An 18,407-nucleotide genomic window follows, 5' to 3' on the forward strand; every position below is an offset into this window, starting at 1 on the left:
TGGTTTGTTGGAGCCCTGCTCTGCTCCAGAGGAAAATAAATGGCATTTTTGTCTCTCCTCTCTTGTTGTGTCTCCCCAACCTTTTGGCTCCCGCTGTCCCTCCCCTCTGCAGCAAAGCTGAATATTTCAGGTTATTTCCCTGCTCCTTCCCTTCTCCTGCTGCCATTTCCCTGGGCCCTTTCCTGGCTCTTCCTTCTCCCTCTCCCTGGGTTGTTTAAGAGCAACAGATTTGAAAACCAAGGGGAAAAAAGCCCCTTTAATCTTGATTTCTCTCCCAGGCTGCCTCGGGCTGGCAGGGGGATGGCCCAGCTCCAGGACAACACCGGTGGCATCATCTCTGCTTTTTACACGGGCACCCAAAACTGCCCCCTGAGCAGGGAGGAGCTGAGGCAGCTCATGGAGCGGGAGTTTGGGGATGCCCTGGAGGTGAGGACGGGATCCCGCAGCTGCTGGGCTGGGAAGAGCAGGATCCAGGACCCCTGGATCCCCAGGGAAGGCACAGGTGCCTTCAAAGCCCTCTGTCTCCTCACAGAACCCCCAGGACCCCGAGAGCATCCAGAAGGTTCTGTGCTTCCTGGCTGATGAGAACAACTGCAGGGTGGGCTTCAGGGAGCTGCTCAGGCTGGTTTTCCACGTGGCCAAGGCTTGTTACAAACCCCTCCAGCAGCCCCAGGGGCTGGGAGATGGGCCAGGGCTGAGGGGACACACGGGGGGGAGGGTCCCCCCCAACCAGCAGGTCCCCGAGCAGGGTGGGGACAACCAGGACCAGGACACAGGGACACAGGACCAGGACACCCCCCAAAGCCAGGAGGGTGAGACCCCAGAGCAGGACACCCCTCAAATCCCAGAGGGTGAGACCCCAGAGCAGGACCCCCCTCAAATCCACGAGGGTGAGACCCCAGAGCAGGACCAGGACACCCCCCAAAGCCAGGAGGGTGAGACCCCAGAGCAGGAGCAGGACACCCCCCAAAGCCAGGAGGGTGAGACCCCAGAGCAGGACACCCCTCAAATCCCAGAGGGTGAGACCCCAGAGCAGGACCCCCCTCAAATCCAGGAGGGTGAGACCCCAGAGCAGGACCCCCCTCAAATCCAGGAGGGTGAGACCCCAGAGCAGGAGCAGGACACCCCTCAAATCCCAGAGGGTGAGACCCCAGAGCAGGACACCCCTCAAATCCCAGAGGGTGAGACCCCAGAGCAGGACCAGGACACCCCTCAAATCCAGGAGGGTGAGACCCCAGAGCAGGAGCAGGACACCCCTCAAATCCCAGAGGGTGAGACCCCAGAGCAGGAGCAGGACCCCCCTCTGGGTGACGGGGCTGAAGCAGCAGGAGGGGATCCAGAGGGAGGGGAGATCCTGGACACTGCGACCCCAGAGCAGGACAGAGACACCTGGGAGGCTGAAGAGGCTGAAGAGGTTGAAGAGGCTGAAGAGGCAACCAAACAGGACCCAAAAACCCACTGGGCCCCAGAAACTGAGGCACCAGGAGAGGGTTCAAAGCACCATCAGAGCCCAGAGCCCGAGCCAGCAAAGCAGGACCCGAATCCTCCCTCTGAGACACGAGGAGAAGACCCCCAGAAGGTCTGGGAGGCCCCTTGGAGAGCTCCCAGCCCTGGGCAGACCCCGGAGCTGCTGCCCCCACAGTGGGGTGCAAGCCCCCAGCAGGATGCCAAGGCCCAGGGAACACCCCACGACCCGGACTGGCCTCGAATCCCTGGATCCCAAGTGCTGGGGACGGAGCCCAGCGAGGCACAACAGCTCCGAGGACACCCCGGGGTGGAGCAGCAGCTCCTGCAGCCTCTGCACAAGTGGCCACCAGAGCAGTGAGGGCTGGGACGAGCCCAGGCTGCTCCCCCTGCCAGGACTGGGACAGTTTGTCCCGTCCCACTCTGGTTTTTCCACTTCTAATTCTCATTTTGTGCCTAATTCCTTCTCAACCCCCCCGTTGGTGCCGAGCTGGGCATGACCCGGGGCCTCCCCTCTCCCCCCTGTGTGAGCAAAGCAATAAAACCAAGGGCAAAATTCCGTGTCCTGGGCGTGTTTGTGCAGATGTGGCTATGGGGGAGGCAGAAATGGGGGTCAACAGCACGGCAGGAGCCACCTGAGCAGGGTCCTCACCCACTCCAGGGGCGTGAAAATAAAATAAAGAGCTGCTTTAAAACTGAACGGGAGGGACCCGTCCCATTAAACCTCCCTCCTTAATAAGCTCCAAAGAGAGGAGCACGGGAGGGAGACCAAAAATCCCCCTTGGCTGTGGGAGCCTGGAAAAGCAGGATGGGGATGTGCTGGACAGAGGGAAGAGGGGGATTGGGGCACATCCCGTCCCAGGGGAGGCCAGAGAGGAGAGGCTGGCCCAGGGCTTGGGGCTGCTCTCAGCCCCAGGTCGAGCTCAGGGGCACTTTTCCAGGCAGGCACGTAGGGATGTGGGTGGCTGGGAGGGTGGGGGAGCCAGGGGGGTTATTAGGGGGTGCTGGACCACCGGGGCAGCCCCGGGGCTGCGGGTCCCGCGCGGAGGGAGACGCTCGACCTGTTCCTCCCCTCTGCAATCCTTCACCTGTGGCCTCTCAGAGGGTGATAAATCCCCCACAGCTCCTGCTCTGTGGTCGGTGACCGGAGCCCTGGCTGGGGAATCCAACGTCATCCCCCCCCAGACACCCCCCAATTTCCCAGGTGGCTCAGCCCTGAATCAGAAAACCCCACGTTCCCAAACCACCCCCGGCGCCCACAGCACCAGAACGAGCTGCTTTCCACGTGCTGAACCAAAAACCAGACAGATCAGACACCCCAGGAGCAGCCCTTTGCTCTGCTGCTGGTAAAACACCCGGGCAGTGATGAGTTGTGAGCGACCTCACGTCGTGTGAGCACACGAGGGGAGAGCCCGGGGCTAAACCAGCACCTGCCAAAACCCACCTGCAGCTCAGGCACCCCTCAGAATGCTTCATTTTCCAGAAAACTCCGGGTTTTTCTTGTAAAACAGGTCTCGGTTGGAGGTTCTGATAGGTCTTGGTTCGTATCAGCTCTGGCTCAGGGTCTAAAATCCTAAAAAAACCAGGATGTCACCTTTTGCAGCGTCAATAAATGTCAGCACACAATAAAACCCGACCTCCCAGCTCAGGAAAGCCTGTTTGGGACAGGTTGGTTATATCCCAAAAACACTGTTTTTGCCATCAGGAGGACGTTAATTGAAGTTAAAAAAGGGGCTTTTTTTGGGGGAGTGGCAGCAAACCCCGGGAAAGCAGCTGAGCCAAACCACCAGGGAGCTTTTCCTGCGTGGCTGCAGCCCCTGCAGGGGGATTACAGACTGTTACAGGACACCCAGACCGCACTGTAATCCCCTCATTTTAATAATAACCCCACGAAATTACAGTTTCCCAAGGGTGTTATTATCCCACAGGTGGGGCCTCGTTTAATCCGGGCACGACAAGAAAAAAAAAAAAGCCCCAAAAATGAAGGTTGGTCAGGGCTCTGAGTGTCCCCGAGGTGTCACCAGCACTAATTAATTGGGCTCCTACACCCAGGAGGATCTGAGTTTACAGATGGGCAGATGAGCCACTCGCCCAAACGGGTTCGTGCTCCGGGAGTTTGAGCTCTTGGGGCACCCAAACCACCCCAAAAGCCAAAGGCAGGGGCCCAGGGGGCACCTCTGGGCTCGTCAGGGCACCCAAACCACCCCAAAAGCCAAAGGCAGGGGCTCAGGGGGCACCTCTGGGCTCGTCAGGGCACCCAAACCACCCCAAAAACCAAAGGCAGGGGCTCAGGGGGCACCTCTGGGCTCGTCAGGGCACCCAAACCACCCCAAAAGCCAAAGGCAAGGGCCCAGGGGGCACCTCTGGGCCCTTCCTCCTGTGCCCCGTGGATGGCTCGCTGTCTAATTAATTTGCTGTTAAAAGATTAAATTAAAAATAATAAAAAAAGGAGGAGGAGGAGGCTGGGGAGGTGATCACGGTGACACGACTCAGCCTCTGAGCAGAGGGGTTCCTGCTCTTGTTTTTAATTAAAGATGGAGCAGAGTCTGCCAGGGAAGCTGCCTGTGGAAGGCAGCTGAGCAGAAGGGGTTTTATCCCCATTTCCCTCAGTGAGAAGCCATCACTCACTCAGCTGATGTTTCCCTCCTCCAAAAATCCGTTGGGTGAACTTGGACCCTTTAAAAAAATTGTTCTGTTCGTGCTGGGGGGTTCCTTCTTCCCAGTAAAAAAAACCTGCATAATGTGACAAAAAGAAGAAGTGACCAAGAATTAAACATTCTACAGGGATGTGACAGGAGCCAAAACTGGGAGGATTTGGGGATGTGGCCAAATTTCACCTTTCTGTAGAGCTCGGGTCTCCCAGGGGAAGAGTCAGGGCTTGGAACGAGATGGTCTTGAGGGTCCAGGAGCAAAAATCCTCTCTGGTGTCCTGGCACCAAACTCAGGGCTCAGGAATTGGCCCAAATTGGCCCAAATCTGCTCGTCTCGGGGTCTGTCACCATTTCTGTGCCCACCCTCGAATTTCCATCCTCTCGTTGAAAAATGCAGCCACATTTTTAGGTGTTATGGACACAAATTTTTATATGTTATAGACCTAAATTTTTATATGTTATAGACATAAATTTTTATATGTTATAGACATAAATTGTTCTATGGTATAGACTTAAATTTTTATAGACATAAATTTTTATAGACATAAATTTTTAAAAATTATAGGCATAAATTGTTCTGTGTTATAGATGTAAACTGTTCTATGTTATAGATGTAAATTATTATATGTTATAGGCATAAATTGTTCTATGTTATAGACATAAACTGTTCTATGTTATGGACATAAATTGTTATATATTATAGACATAAATTGTTATATGTTATTGACATAAACTGTTCTATGTTATAGATGTAAATTGTTCTATGTTATAGACATAAATTTTTATATGTTATAGACATAAACTGTTCTGTGTTATAGACATAAACTTTTATATGTTATAGACATAAATTGTTCTGTGTTATAGATGTAAATTATTATATGTTATAGACATAAACTGTTCTGTTATAGACATAAATTATTCCATATTATAGCCATAAATTGTTATATATTATAGACATAAATTATTCCATATTATAGCCATAAATTGTTATATATTATAGACATAAATTGTTGTATTTTATAGACATAAATTGTTATATATTACAGACATAAATTGCTGTATGTTACAGCCATTAATTCCCACTTATGCAAACACCCACTTACACCAAAGTACCCCCTCCCTTGGTGCAGAAGGTGCTTTGTAGCCGCTCCAGGCTCCATCAAATCCCAAATCCTGGCAGCCCCTGGAGCAGCTCCGGGGCCGGGCCCGGGCGGGACCGGCCGGTGCCGGGGTTGCCACAGGGCAGCTGCTATTTCGGGCTCAAAATGATAGGGAGGGGGGTGATAAGTCAAATAACCCGTTTGAGGAGGCGAAGGCGCAGCTGGGCTTGGCCAGGGATGAATCAGGACAATGTCCACAAAGGGTGGCTCCTCTCTGGGGCTCCTCGGGACCCTATAAAAGCAGCCGGGTCCTGCCCTGGCCCCGCACGGCTCCTCGGGAATCCCGCTCGCTCCCGCCGCTGGCTTGGGTGAGTCCCTGCTTCTGGAAGGTTCCTTTGGCTGGGGAAGGACCTGCTGTTCCCCTGGGGTTCGTGTGGGGTGCTGGAGTCGTCCCCCACGCCGGGTTTTGTGGGGTTTTGTCGTGTTTCCCTCCGACGAGTTGTCGGTTTGGGTTGTTCGGGGCACCTTCTGTCGCTGTGCTGTGAGGGGAGAACGGGAGAGTTTGAGTGGCTCCCTTTGGTCTGGAGTCACATCCCGGCTGGAACGAGCAGCCTGCAGGAATCCCTCGTTTTCCACGCCCCAAAGCCCGGGGTTTGGGATGCAGAGGGTGCACGTGTGCCTGTGCACGTCCCAGGGGCGGGGAGGGACACACGGAGCAGCTTCCCCGGCTGAGATCCCGGCCCTGATGTCCCTGATAAGAGGCCTGGGGATCCCAGGAAGGAAGGAGGTGGCTTTGGAGGTTTCCAGGCGCAGCTTTTTGAGGTCTCTGACCCACAGAGATCTTGTCTCGGGCCGTGCCAGCCCTGGGTTAAACGTCCTCCAAGTGGCTTCCCAGAGGTGTCTGTGCCAGGCAGGGATGGACCTGCCTGTCCTGGGAACACCACAGGGATGTGGAGCTGCTGGAGCAGGTCCAGGGGAGGCCGTGGAGATGCTCCAAGGTGTCTGTGCCAGGCAGGGATGGACCTGCGTGTCCTGGGAGCACCACAGGGATGTGGAGCTGCTGGAGCAGGTCCAGAGGAGGCCGTGGAGATGCTCCAAGGGCTGGAGACAGGCTGGGAGCACTGGGGGTGTCCAGCCTGGAGAAGAGAAGGCTCCAGGGAGACCCGGGAGACCTTCCAGGTGTCCCTGCCCATGGCAAGGGGCTTGGACTGGGTGGCTTTTAAGTCCAAGCCAAACCATTCCCTGATTCTCTGACAAACACCCGGGGCAGGGGCAGGTTCTTGGGGCATCCCTTGGGTCACCACCCCCAGCTCCCTCCCCGCCATCCACAAACACATCCTGCCCTCCAGACCTCACTCAAACACGTCGGGAGGAAGGTTGGGGGACACTCCCCATCCCACTAAACCCCCCCAGCCCTGGAATTCCTTCCCGGTGCTCCGGTGACACGGAGAGGACACATCCCACGGGCCCCCCAGCCCGACCCTGGCGATTCTCCCTCCTCTTTCCATGCTTGGATCCAAGAAAACCTCTGCTCCTTTCCCTCCAGGCTTGCTGGAATCTGCAGGAAGATGTCCCTCTTCTTGGACAGCGTCTCCACCATCATCAGCACCTTCCACAGACACGCCCGGGACGATGGAGGCTCCTCCGCCCTCAGCAGGAGCAGGATGAGGGAATTCATCCAGAGGGAGTTTGCAGATGCCCTCGCTGTGAGTGTGGCTGCAGAGGGAGGGTGGGAGTGCAGGGACTGCAAAATCTCCTCCTGGAGAGGGGATGGTTCTTGTGGGAGAGGGGTGGGGAGGCTTCAGCCAAAGGGGAGCTGTGGTTGGGTTCCTCTGTGCTGGGGAAGGGGCTGGAGGACTCCTGAGGGAGCTGGGGGGGCTCAGCCTGGAGAAAAGGAGGCTCAGGGGGGACCTTCTGGCTCTGGAATTCCCTGACAGGAGGGGGGAGCCGGGGGGGGTCGGGCTCTGCTCCCAGGGAACAAGGGACAGGAGGAGGGGAAACGGCCTCAGGCTGTGCCAGGGGAGGGTCAGGTTGGCCATGAGGAGGAATTTCCCCCTGGAAAGGGTGTTCAGGCCTTGGCAGGGGCTGCCCAGGGAGGTGGGGGAGTGCCCAGCCCTGGAGGTGCCCAGGGCAGGACTGGCTGTGGCACTGAGTGCTCTGGGCTGGGACCAAGGTGGGGATGGGGCACAGGGGGGACTCGATAACCTTGGAAGTATTTTCCAACCTCAATTCTGTGATTCCGTGACTCTGTGACTGCTTTGAAGGCCCTTCCAACCCAATTTGCCACGAGCAGATGGGCAAAAGCTGGAGAAGGAACTGTGGGGAGGGGTGGCTTCCTTTCCCAGGTAGGAAAGGTCCAGCAGGAGGAGGGCAGCACATCCCAAAAAGAGCAGAGCTGTTTATCTGCAGCCAGGGAACAACCAGGACAAGGGGGAACAAAACCTGTGGCCGAGCTCTGAGCGTGAAGGTGGGAGGGAAGGGAGGAGAAAAGGCTGTGACTGCTCCAGCTTTGCAGCAGGAAGGCTGAAATCCCCGGGGTGTTTCCCTGTGTTCTCCCTGCAGAAGCCTCACGACCCTCAGACCATCGAGAAGATCCTGCAGTTCCTGGAGTGGGACGGGGACGGGGACATCGACTTCAACGAGTTCCTCCTGCTGGTGTTCAGAGTGGCCAAGTGCTGCTTCTGGCACCTGCCCAGGGCTCCCTACCTGGTGCAGAGAACGAAGCTCACCCGGGAGCCCGAGATCAGGAGCAGGGGGAGCCGCCGGCAGCTCCAGGAGGAGGAGGAGGAGCAAACCCGGGAGAGGAACCGTCCCCGTGAGCCCGAGCTGCAGAGACACACCAGGGTCAGCGAGCTGGAAACGTCAGAGGAGACGAGGAGGGACACGAAGAGCAGGGACGCCGCCGAGCTGAGCAGGGAGCCGGGGGAGCCCATCCCTCGGGAACACCGGGAACGGAGCCGGGGGCGCGAGGGGTGGAGGAGGCGGCAGCCACCGGAGCCGGACAGACGGGGAGAGGGACAACTCCGGCGTGGCAGAGCCCAGGAACGAGAGCTGGGGGTGCTGGTGGGAGAGAGGGAAGAGCGAGAGGGCTCCCGGAGGGAGGAAGTGGCCGAGGTGCGGATCCGCAGCCGGAGCTCGGAGCCTCGGCCACGGGAGCCAGAAGGACCAGCCTGTGATGGAAGGAACCAGAGGCCACGGGGGGCAGATGGAGGAAGTGACAACCAGCCACGCAGACCGGGATTGCTGAGGGAAGAGAGGAGCTGCCACCAAGAGGAGCTGGAACAAAGGGCGCTGGGACGGAGCAGCCGCCGGGAAGGGGGTGAGCGCCGGGGCTCGAGGCTCCCACATCAGTCACACCTGGAGGAGCCGCTGGAACTCGACCTCAGGGGCTGTGACAGGGCTGAGCCAGAGGAACGTGTCCGTGGAGAGAGAACAGACCGGGAACGGGAGGTGGAATATGCAGAGAGGGAAAGAGAGATCCGTGAGGAGCAGGAGTGGGAAGAACGAGGTGATCCGAGAAGAAGAAGACTGAGGGAGAGGAGGGTTGACCTTCAAGGGGAGCTGGAGGTGGAGGTCTCTGAGCGCCGCAGCCGCCAGACACGGGACAGGGAGGAGAGAGAGACCCGGGAGCTGGAAGAGGATGGAAGGAGAGAACGTGAGTCAGTGAGGTACGAAAGGACAAGAGACACCAGAGCAGCAGCAGCAGAAGCCGACGTGAAAATCCACAGAGAGATCCGTGAACTGGAGCCACGGGAGGAGCTCAGAAGGAGGGAACCTCCTCGTGAAGAGGAAGAGAGGAGGGTTTGCAGGAGACGAGACAGAGAAGAGCCTGTGCTGGAGAGGAGGATCGACCTTCAAGGGGAGCTGGAGGTCTCTGAGCGCCGCAGCCGCCAGACACGGGACAGAGAGGAGAGAGGGGTCACCATTGACAGGAGAGAGACACAAGAGCTTGAGGATGATGGAAGGAGAGAACGTGAGTCAGTGAGGTACGAAAGGACAAGAGACACCAGAGTAGCAGCAGCAGAAGCTGATGTGAAAATCCACAGAGAGATCCGTGAACTGGAGCCACGGGAGGAGCTGAGAAGGAGGGAACGTCCCCGTGAGTGTGGAGAAGAAGAGAGGAGGATTCTCCGTGGAAGAGAGAGGGAAGAGGCTGTGCTGGAGAGGAGGGTTGATCTTCAAGGGGAGCTGGAGGTGGAGGTCTCTGAGCGCCGCAGCCGCCAGACACGGGACAGGGAGAGAGGGGTCACCATCGACCGGAGAGAGACCCGGGAGCTTGAGGATGATGGAAGGAGAGAACGTGAGTCAGTGAGGTACGAAAGGACAAGAGACACCAGAGCAGCAGCAGCAGAAGCTGATGTGAAAATCCACAGAGAGATCCGTGAACTGGAGCCACGGGAGGAGCTGAGGGGGGAACGTGAAGTGGAAGAGAGGAGGGTTTGCAGGAGACGAGACAGAGAAGAGCCTGTGCTGGAGCAGAGGATCGATCGCCAGAGGGAGCTGGAGGTCTCTGAGCGCCGCAGCCGCCAGACACGGGATAGGGAGGAGAGAGGGGTCATCATTGACCAGAGAGAGACCCGGGAGCTGGAGGAGGATGGAAGGAGAGAACGTGAGTCAGTGAGGTACGAAAGGACAAGAGACACCAGAGCAGCAGCAGCAGAAGCCGATGTGAAAATCCACAGAGAGATCCGTGAACTGGAGCCACGGCAGGAGCTGAGAAGGAGGGAACGTGACAGCGAAGTGGAAGAGAGGAGGGTTTGCAGGAGAAGGGACAGAGAAGAGCCTGTTCTGCAGAGAAAGATTGATCTTCAAGGGGAGCTGGAGGTGGAGGTCTCTGAGCGCCGCAGCCGCCAGACACGGGACAGGGAGAGAGGGGTCATCATTGACCAGAGAGAGACACGGGAGCTTGAGGATGATGGAAGGAGAGAACGTGAGTCAGTGAGGTACGAAAGGACAAGAGACACCAGAGCAGCAGCAGCAGAAGCTGATGTGAAAATCCACAGAGAGATCCGTGAACTGGAGCCACGGGAGGAGCTGAGGCGGGAACGTGAAGTGGAAGAGAGGAGGGTTTGCAGGAGACGAGACAGAGAAGAGCCTGTGCTGGAGCAGAGGATTGATCGACAGAGGGAGCTGGAGGTGGAGGTCTCTGAGCGCCGCAGCCGCCAGACACGAGATAGGGAGGAGAGAGGGGTCATCATTGACCAGAGAGAGACCCGGGAGCTGGAAGATGATGGAAGGAGAGAACGTGAGTCAGTGAGGTACGAAAGGACAAGAGACACCAGAGTAGCAGCAGCAGAAGCTGATGTGAAAATCCACAGAGAGATCCGTGAAGTGGAGCCACGGGAGGAGCTCAGAAGGAGGGAACGTCCCCGTGAGTGTGGAGAGGAAGAGAGGAGGATTCTCCGTGGAAGAGAGAGGGAAGAGGCTGTGCTGGAGAGGAGGGTTGATCTTCAAGGGGAGCTGGAGGTCTCTGAGCGCCGCAGCCGCCAGACACGGGACAGGGAGAGAGGGGTCATCATTGACCAGAGAGAGACACAAGAGCTTGAGGAGGATGGAAGGAGAGAACGTGAGTCAGTGAGGTACGAAAGGACAAGAGACACCAGAGCAGCAGCAGCAGAAGCTGATGTGAAAATCCACAGAGAGATCCGTGAACTGGAGCCACGGGAGGAGCTGAGAAGGAGGGAACCTCCTCGTGAAGAGGAAGAGAGGAGGGTTTGCAGGAGAAGAGACAGAGAAGAGCCTTTGCTGGAGAGGAGGGTCGATCAACAACGGGACCTGGAGCTGGAGGTGGAGGTCTCTGAGCGCCGCAGCCGCCAGACACGAGAAAGAGAGGAAAGAGAGACCCGGGAGCTGGAAGGGGATGGAAGGAGAGAACGTGAGTCAGTGAGGTACGAAAGGACAAGAGACACCAGAGCAGCAGCAGCAGAAGCCGATGTGAAAATCCACAGAGAGATCCGTGAACTGGAGCCACGGGAGGAGCTGAGGCGGGAACGTGAAGTGGAAGAGAGGAGGGTTTGCAGGAGACGAGACAGGGAAGAGCCTGTGCTGGAGCAGAGGATCGATCGCCAGAGGGAGCTGGAGGTCTCTGAGCGCCGCAGCCGCCAGATACGAGAAAGGGAGAGAGGGGTCATCATTGACCAGAGAGAGACCCGGGAGCTGGAAGACGATGGAAGGAGAGAAAGTGAGTCGGTGAAGTACGAAAGGACAAGAGACACCAGAGCAGCAGCAGCAGAAGCTGATGTGAAAATCCACAGAGAGATCCGTGAACTGGAGCCACGGGAGGAGCTGAGAAGGAGGGAACGTGACCGTGAGTGTGGAGAAGAAGAGAGGAGGATTCTCCGTGGAAGAGAGAGGGCAGAGGCTGTGCTGGAGAGGAGGGTTGACCTTCAAGGGGAGCTGGAGGTGGAGGTCTCTGAGCGCCGCAGCCGCCAGACACGGGACAGGGAGGAGAGCGGAGTCACCATCGACCGGAGAGAGACCCGGGAGCTGGAAGGGGATGGAAGGAGAGAACGTGAATTGGTGAGGTACGAAAGGACAAGAGACACCAGAGCAGCAGCAGCAGAAGTTGATGTGAAAATCCACAGAGAGATCCGTGAACTGGAGCCACGGGAGGAGCTGAGAAGGAGGGAACGTGACCGTGCGTGTGAAGAGAGAAGGATTTGCCGGGGAAGAGAGAGGGAAGAGCCTGTGCTGGAGCAGAGGATTGATCGCCAGAGGGAGCTGGAGGTCTCTGAGCGCCGCAGCCGCCAGACACGGGACAGGGAGGAGAGAGAGACCTTGGAGGTGGAAAAGGATGGAAGGAGAGAACGTGAGTCAGTGAGGTACGAAAGGACAAGAGACACCAGAGCAGCAGCAGCAGAAGCCGATGTGAAAATCCACAGAGAGATCCGTGAACTGGAGCCACGGGAAGACCTGAGGCGGGAACGTGACCGTGAAGTGGAAGAGAGGAGGGTTTGCAGGAGAAGAGACAGAGAAGAGCCTGTGCTGGAGAGGAGGACTGACCAACAACGGGAGCTGGAGGTGGAGGTCTCTGAGCGCCGCAGCCGCCAGACACGGGCCAGGGAGGAGAGAGAGACCCGGGAGCTGGAAGAGGATGGAAGGAGAGAACGTGAGTCAGTGAGGTACGAAAGGACAAGAGACACCAGAGCAGCAGCAGCAGAAGCCGACGTGAAAATCCACAGAGAGATCCGTGAACTGGAGCCACGGCAGGAGCTGAGAAGGAGGGAACGTGACCGTGAGTGTGAAGAGAGAAGGATTCTCCGTGGAAGAGAGAGGGAAGAGGCTGTGCTGGAGAGGAGGGTTGATCTTCAAGGGGAGCTGGAGGTGGAGGTCTCTGAGCGCCGCAGCCGCCAGACACGGGACAGGGAGGAGAGAGGGGTCACCATCGACCGGAGAGAGACCCGCAAGGAAACCACGCTCGAGGTCCTCGAAGAAGAACAGGAGGTGGATGAAGGACGAAGCCTCTTCCAAACCGTGGAGGTGGACAACAGGGACCTCTGTCCCCCGGGAGAGGAGGGGCCCGTGAGTGACCTGAGGGTTCGCTACGTCCCCGCTGACCCCGCGGAGCGCCCGGAGGTGCGGGTGGTGCCCCAGCCCTGCGACCCCCAAACCATCGCCTACCTGGTCCACGTGATCCAGAACGGGGGAGACCCCAGTGCTGCCACCTACGAGATCGTCTGCCACCAGCCTGGTGAGCCGGGCCGGCCCCTCTGCCTCAGGAAGTGCTTCGTGTCCGCCGAGCCACCGCCCGAGCCCCGCGACAGGAGCCACCGCCCCGAGCCACCGCCCCGGGGGGACCAGAGGGAACCTGGGGAGCCCCAGGTGCCGCCTTCCAGCTGCCAGGAAAACACGAGGGAGCTCGGTGGGGAGGGAGCCGGAGCGGGGGGGAAGGAAGGGGCTCCTCAGGCTGCTGCCCCCCTGCCCGAGGCCGTGAAAGGCGACCCTTGCAGGGCGAAGGCCAAGGAGGTCCCCGACACGGAAAAGAATCAGCCCCAGGGAGATGGATCGAGAGCTGCCAGGGAGAAGGTCCCCCAGGAGCCAGGGTCCAGCTGCCAGGTGAGGGAGCACGAGGACAGGAAGGCCAAGAGCTGCCCCCCTCTGCTCCAGGCCCCCGAGGCCGACGGGAGCCGTCCCCGCGCGCCCCGGAGGGAAGGGACCGGCCGCGCCCGCCAGGACCTGGAGCTTCTCCCCCCGGAGAAGAGCTGCCAGGAGGAGACCTGCAAGAGGAGCCCCCAGCAAGGGGGTGATGCCCAGCTGGCACGGGAGGAGGAGTCGTGTCCTGGCACCAAGCAGAGCCAGGGGACCCCCGGGCTGCCGAGCTCCAGGGAGGAACCCACCGGTCCCGCGGGGGACGGAGCCAAAGCATCTTAGGGGGGGAAGCTGGTGGGGCTTCCCCGGGTCTGTTTGAGGATCAGGATGTGATCGGCTCAGAAGGGTTCATGAGGTGCCTCGAGAGGGTGTCAAGTGGGTTTGGGGGGTTCTCCATGTAACAAATCCTCGAGTTACCCCCGGATCTGCTTCCCTGCGGGATGCTTCTCCACCAAAATACAGCATTTAGTCACTTTTTCTGCCCTAATTGGAGTCCTTGGGTCTCTCTGTCCTTGGGTCTCTCTGTCCTTGGTGTCTCTGTCCTCTCTTCCACCCTGTGGTGGGACCACTCTGCACCTCCCTCTGCTCACGTCTCCCCAGGGCTGGTTCTCACCACCTTCTGCTCTGCAACGCCAGAAAAATCCCAGCAGCTCAACCATCCTCATCCTGGGGCCTGGAAGTCCTCAAAGCCGGGGAAAATCCCACTTTTGTGGACTGTTACACCAAATGCAGCCGAGCAGAATCCCAGTTCCAGCCTCGGGGGGGGTTTGGAGCAGCCGAGTGATGTCGAGGTCACCTCAGGGTGGTGGTGGGGGGTGGGTGGGGGGTTCTTCTTCTTCTTCACGTTGATGTATTGCATGAAAAATCAGAATAAACAGCTGCTGACTGCACTGAGAGGTGCCAGCCTTCATCCTTCCGCCGCTTTTCAAGGATCTGGGAGGGGCCACATGTTCCTGGGTGGGATCATCACACATTCCCGGGTGGGATCATCACACATTCCCGGGTGGGATCATCACACATTCCCGGGTCACATCACACATTCCTTGTGATCCCGGGTGCTTCCCGCAGGCGGGGGCCGCTGGAAATCCCACCAAGCCCCTGCTGTGAGCCCACATCCTCCTCCAAGCCGGTGCCAGAGGGATTCCCGAGGGTCCATCCCCGCCCGGAGCACTCGGAGCCGCTCCCGGAGCCGCTCCCGGCGACGTCCCGTCGGTCACACGTGCGGGTGACAAACATACGGCAGCACAGATGGTGTGTCTGCGACCGGGGCCGAGGCCTGAAACCCCCCCGGCAGCTGCCAGGAGCGGCCCCGGATCCTCCCCCGGCCGCGGCTCCCTCCGGGATCTGCTCCTGCAGAGGAGGAAACGCCGCTTTCCTGCCCGGCTTTTGTGAAGGGGGGTTTGTAAAACGCCGGAGTTTTCCTGCCCTCGGCTCCCAGGCTTGGGAAATTCAGTCCAGGAGGGGCTGGGTTGTGGGAGGAGGTGCTTTTTTCCCTGTATATGGGGGAAAGAAAAGAGTTGGGGGCAGAAAATCAGGGCTAGAAAGGAAAATATCTCGGGGACGGTTCCTTGCTGCTTCCCTTTGTGCTGCTCTGGGCTGTCCCGGCCTCCCCCAGGAATTCCCAAAGAGCCGTCCCAGATCCCAGGACACATCCTGGCTCCCGTGTTACCTCTCTGCTCCAGGATCCCCTCGAAGCTTTGGGGGGGAACAGATTTCCCAGTGATTCCCAGGGGGGGCTGAGCCCCGAGGACTGAAGGAAGGGATTGACAGGGGCGTTCCCAAGGACCAGGGGAGCGAAAATGGACAAGGAGGAGAAAAGCTGAGCTTGAATAACTGCGGGGAGCAAAACTCGGGAGAGCCCGAGGAGGGGCCCGGCACATTCCTGCGGCGGAGGCGGGAGCGTGGGCAGGCCCGGATCTGCCTGTAGGGCCGGGATTGCCCAACCGGGCCGGGGCTGGGCTGGGCTGGGCAGGGCGGGGGCAGCGCCCGGACACTCCCCAGGGCCCCGATCCCGCTCCCGATCCCTCACATCCCACCCGGCCGTGCCCGGAGAGGAGCCTCCTCCCAGCCCAGCCATGGTGAGCCAGCCGGGACCCCCGGGATGGGCACGGAGAGGGGGTTCCCCCCCTGGGGGGGGACACGGGGCAGCAGAGCAGCTTTTCCTGCCGGAGCCGGAGCGAGACGTGTTTGGCTCCGGAGAGAAGGGACGGTGCCAAGGCTGAGCTGGGCTCCGCTGGGAAGGGGGCAGAGAGGAGGGCAGGGGGTCCCTGCGGGCGTGGGGACGGGGAGGGGGTTCCACGGGGCACGGCAGAGGAGCTTTTCCTGCAAAAAGCCCCCTCTGGGACAGCGCAGAGCAGCACAAAGGGAAGCAGCAAGGAACCGTCCCCGAGATATTTTCCTTTCTAGCCCTGATTTTCTGCCCCCAACTCTTTTCTTTCCCCCATATACAAGGAAAAAAGCACCTCCTCCCACAACCCAGACGGGTTTGGCTCTGGAGAGAGCAGGTGGGGCCAAGACTGAGCTGGGGCTCCAAATCCTGCAGGAGAGGGAGCCTGGGCATGGGAAGAGTGGGCAGAGACAGAGAGCAGAGGGTCCCTGCAGGCTGGGGGGGTCTAAGGAGTGGCATTTGTGTTGTTCCCCTCCCTTTTCCCACTCTTTCCATGCCCATAACCAGGCTCGGGGCTCTGCCACACCCCCCCCCCAAGCACTGGGAAGGGGGAAGAGGAACCAGGAACTGAGGGTGGAAGGAAGGGTGGAAGGAAGTTGCACCTCTCAAATTAACCGAAAAAAGGCTGAATTGAGCCTCGGGAAGGGCAGGATGTGGCAGGGAGGCCCCGGGAGCCGAGGTTGGGATGGGAAGGGCGGGATTCCCCCCCGGCTCTCCCTGCACTGCCCTTCCCCAGAAACCGGAGGCTCTGGAAGTGGGAAAAGCCCCACATTCCCTCCTCTCCTCTCCATCTCCTCGCCTTGCCCTGTCCGTCCCTGCTCCATCCCCGCTCCAGCCCTGCTCCAGCCCTGCCCAGAGGGAGGAGGTCCAGGAGGCCACTGGAATTCTTCTCTCCTGACTCAGTTTCTCCGGGGCCCAGGCGGGGCCGGGGGAGGGGAGAGGGGGTGGAACGGGTTTATCTCTCCAGAAAAGCAGCCTGGGCCAAGCCTGGTTGCGCCACAAGCCCTTCCCAGTCCAAAGCCACTCCTCCGATGGGAGCCGACACCCCCCCGGGGGATTTTCCACCCGCCCCTCCCCGGTTCTCCGGGTCCTTCCCGTGCCAGGGCGGCGGAGAAGCGAATTCCAGGGGAAAATGCGGCCGGACGGGTTGGGCAGAGGGGAGCCCCCCAGCCCTGCCCTGCTCCTGGGATGGATCCGGGGTGACACCCGGGGCTCCCAACCCTGCCCTGGTTCCCGGGATGGATCTGGGATGACACCCGGGGCTCCCAACCCTGCCCTGCTCCTGGGATGGATCCAGGGGGACACCCGGGGCTCCCAACCCTGCCCTGGTTCCCGGGATGGATCCGGGATGACACCTGGGGCTCCCAACCCTGCCCTGCTCCCGGGATGGATCCGGGGTGACACCCGGGGCTCCCAAATACGCCAGGGTGACACCTGGGGCTCCCAGCCCTGCCCTGGTTCTCGGGATGGATCCAGGGTGACACCTGGGATGGATCCAGGGTGACACCTGGGATGGATCCAGGGTGACACCCGGGGCTCCCAACCCTGCCCTGGTTCCCGGGATGACACCCGGGGCTCCCAACCCTGCCCTGGTTCCCGGGATGGATCCGGGATGGATCCGGATCTCCCAACCCTGCCCTGGTTCCCGGGATGGATCCGGGATGGATCCGGATCTCCCAACCCTGCCCTGTTTCCCGCAGCCCACGGAGACGGAGCGCTGCATCGAGTCCCTGCTGGCCGTGTTCCAGCGCTACGCCGGCCGGGAGGGGGACAACTCCACCCTGTCCAAGCGGGAATTCCTGGCCTTCATGAACACCGAGCTGGCTGCCTTCACGAAGGTGAGCAGCCCCGCTCGGGGGGGAGCGGATCCAGCTCGCCCCGAGGAGCTGGGGGTGTCCCCGACCCCCTGGAATCTCCCGAGGTGGGATGAGGTTTGGAGGGACCTGCTCTGGGGGGAGGTGTCCCTGCTGAGCTTTGAGGTCCCTCCCGACCCATCCTGGGATCCCACGAGCTCACCGGGTGCAGTTTGGGGGGGTCCAGCCTCGTGGCAGGGGGCTCCATTCCCAGCTCTCCTGCAGAACCAGAAGGATCCAGGGGTCGTGGACAGGATGATGAAGAAGCTGGACCTGAACAGCGACGGGCAGCTGGACTTCCAGGAGTTCCTGAACCTCATCGGGGGCATCGCCGTGGCCTGTCACAACAGCCTGGTGGTGAAGGCCCCCGGCCCATAGAGGGGCCCTGGGGGGCCTCAGCTCCCCCTCCAATGTGAACATTCCCAGGCACAACTGGAAGCACCAAGATGGAGACATCCCCTTTCCTTCCTTCCTTCCTTTTTATGGATAAAATAAAAGGTTTTATATCCAAGCGTAAGGTTTTGTTTCAGCACCAGGAAAGCAGCCCCAGAGGGAGCAGGATCCCAGAATCCCTGAGGTTGGGAAAGACCTCCAAGGTCAGCAAGTCCCCCCTGTGCCCCATCCCCACCTTGGCCCCATCCCCACCCCACTCAGTGCCACAGCCAGTCCTTCCCTGGGCACCTCCAGGGCTGGGCACTCCCCCACCTCCCTGGGCAGCCCCTGCCAAGGCCTGAACACCCTTTCCAGGGGGAAATTCCTCCTCACGGCCAACCTGACCCTCCCCTGGCACAGCCTGAGGCCGTTTCCCCTCCTCCTGTCCCTTGTTCCCTGGGAGCAGAGCCCGACCCCCCCCCGGCTCCCCCCTCCTGTCAGGGAATTCCAGAGCCAGAAGGTCCCCCCTGAGCCTCCTTTTCTCCGGGATGAGCCCCCCCAGCTCCCTCAGGACTTCTCCAGCCCCTTCTCCTGCTGCTCCAGCCCCACCTTCTGGAAACTTCTCAACCCTCCCAGCACTCCAAGGAGGGGGAAGGGGGGAAAGGTGGGAAGAGGAAATTCAGTGTCACCTCCTGCATCTCGGGTAAAACCA

At 59.6% G+C, this 18,407-nt stretch overlaps 3 protein-coding genes across 3 annotated transcripts; all 3 read left to right on the top strand.

The window, feature by feature from the left end:
- Positions 1 to 222: 222 nt before the first annotated feature.
- On the top strand, positions 223 to 2,010 carry LOC135403909 (uncharacterized). Its single transcript, XM_064638338.1, has 2 exons — positions 223 to 426; positions 533 to 2,010. The coding sequence occupies exons 1-2, from the start codon at positions 301 to 303 to the stop codon at positions 1,823 to 1,825; spliced, it is 1,419 nt and encodes a 472-aa protein (XP_064494408.1). The 5' UTR covers positions 223 to 300; the 3' UTR covers positions 1,826 to 2,010.
- A 4,738-nt stretch (positions 2,011 to 6,748) lies between these two features.
- Positions 6,749 to 13,991, top strand: TCHH (trichohyalin). The gene is made up of 3 exons (XM_064638339.1): positions 6,749 to 6,921; positions 7,778 to 11,296; positions 11,618 to 13,991. Exons 1-3 carry the CDS (start codon positions 6,784 to 6,786, stop codon positions 13,583 to 13,585), a joined length of 5,625 nt encoding a protein of 1,874 aa, XP_064494409.1. The 5' UTR covers positions 6,749 to 6,783; the 3' UTR covers positions 13,586 to 13,991.
- A 1,242-nt stretch (positions 13,992 to 15,233) lies between these two features.
- On the top strand, positions 15,234 to 17,832 carry S100A11 (S100 calcium binding protein A11). Its single transcript, XM_064638452.1, has 3 exons — positions 15,234 to 15,381; positions 17,171 to 17,308; positions 17,549 to 17,832. The coding sequence occupies exons 1-3, from the start codon at positions 15,379 to 15,381 to the stop codon at positions 17,699 to 17,701; spliced, it is 294 nt and encodes a 97-aa protein (XP_064494522.1). The 5' UTR covers positions 15,234 to 15,378; the 3' UTR covers positions 17,702 to 17,832.
- Positions 17,833 to 18,407: the final 575 nt, after the last annotated feature.

The sequence above is a fragment of the Pseudopipra pipra genome, chromosome 29, assembly GCF_036250125.1.
Source record: "Pseudopipra pipra isolate bDixPip1 chromosome 29, bDixPip1.hap1, whole genome shotgun sequence".
NCBI lineage: Eukaryota > Metazoa > Chordata > Aves > Passeriformes > Pipridae > Pseudopipra > Pseudopipra pipra.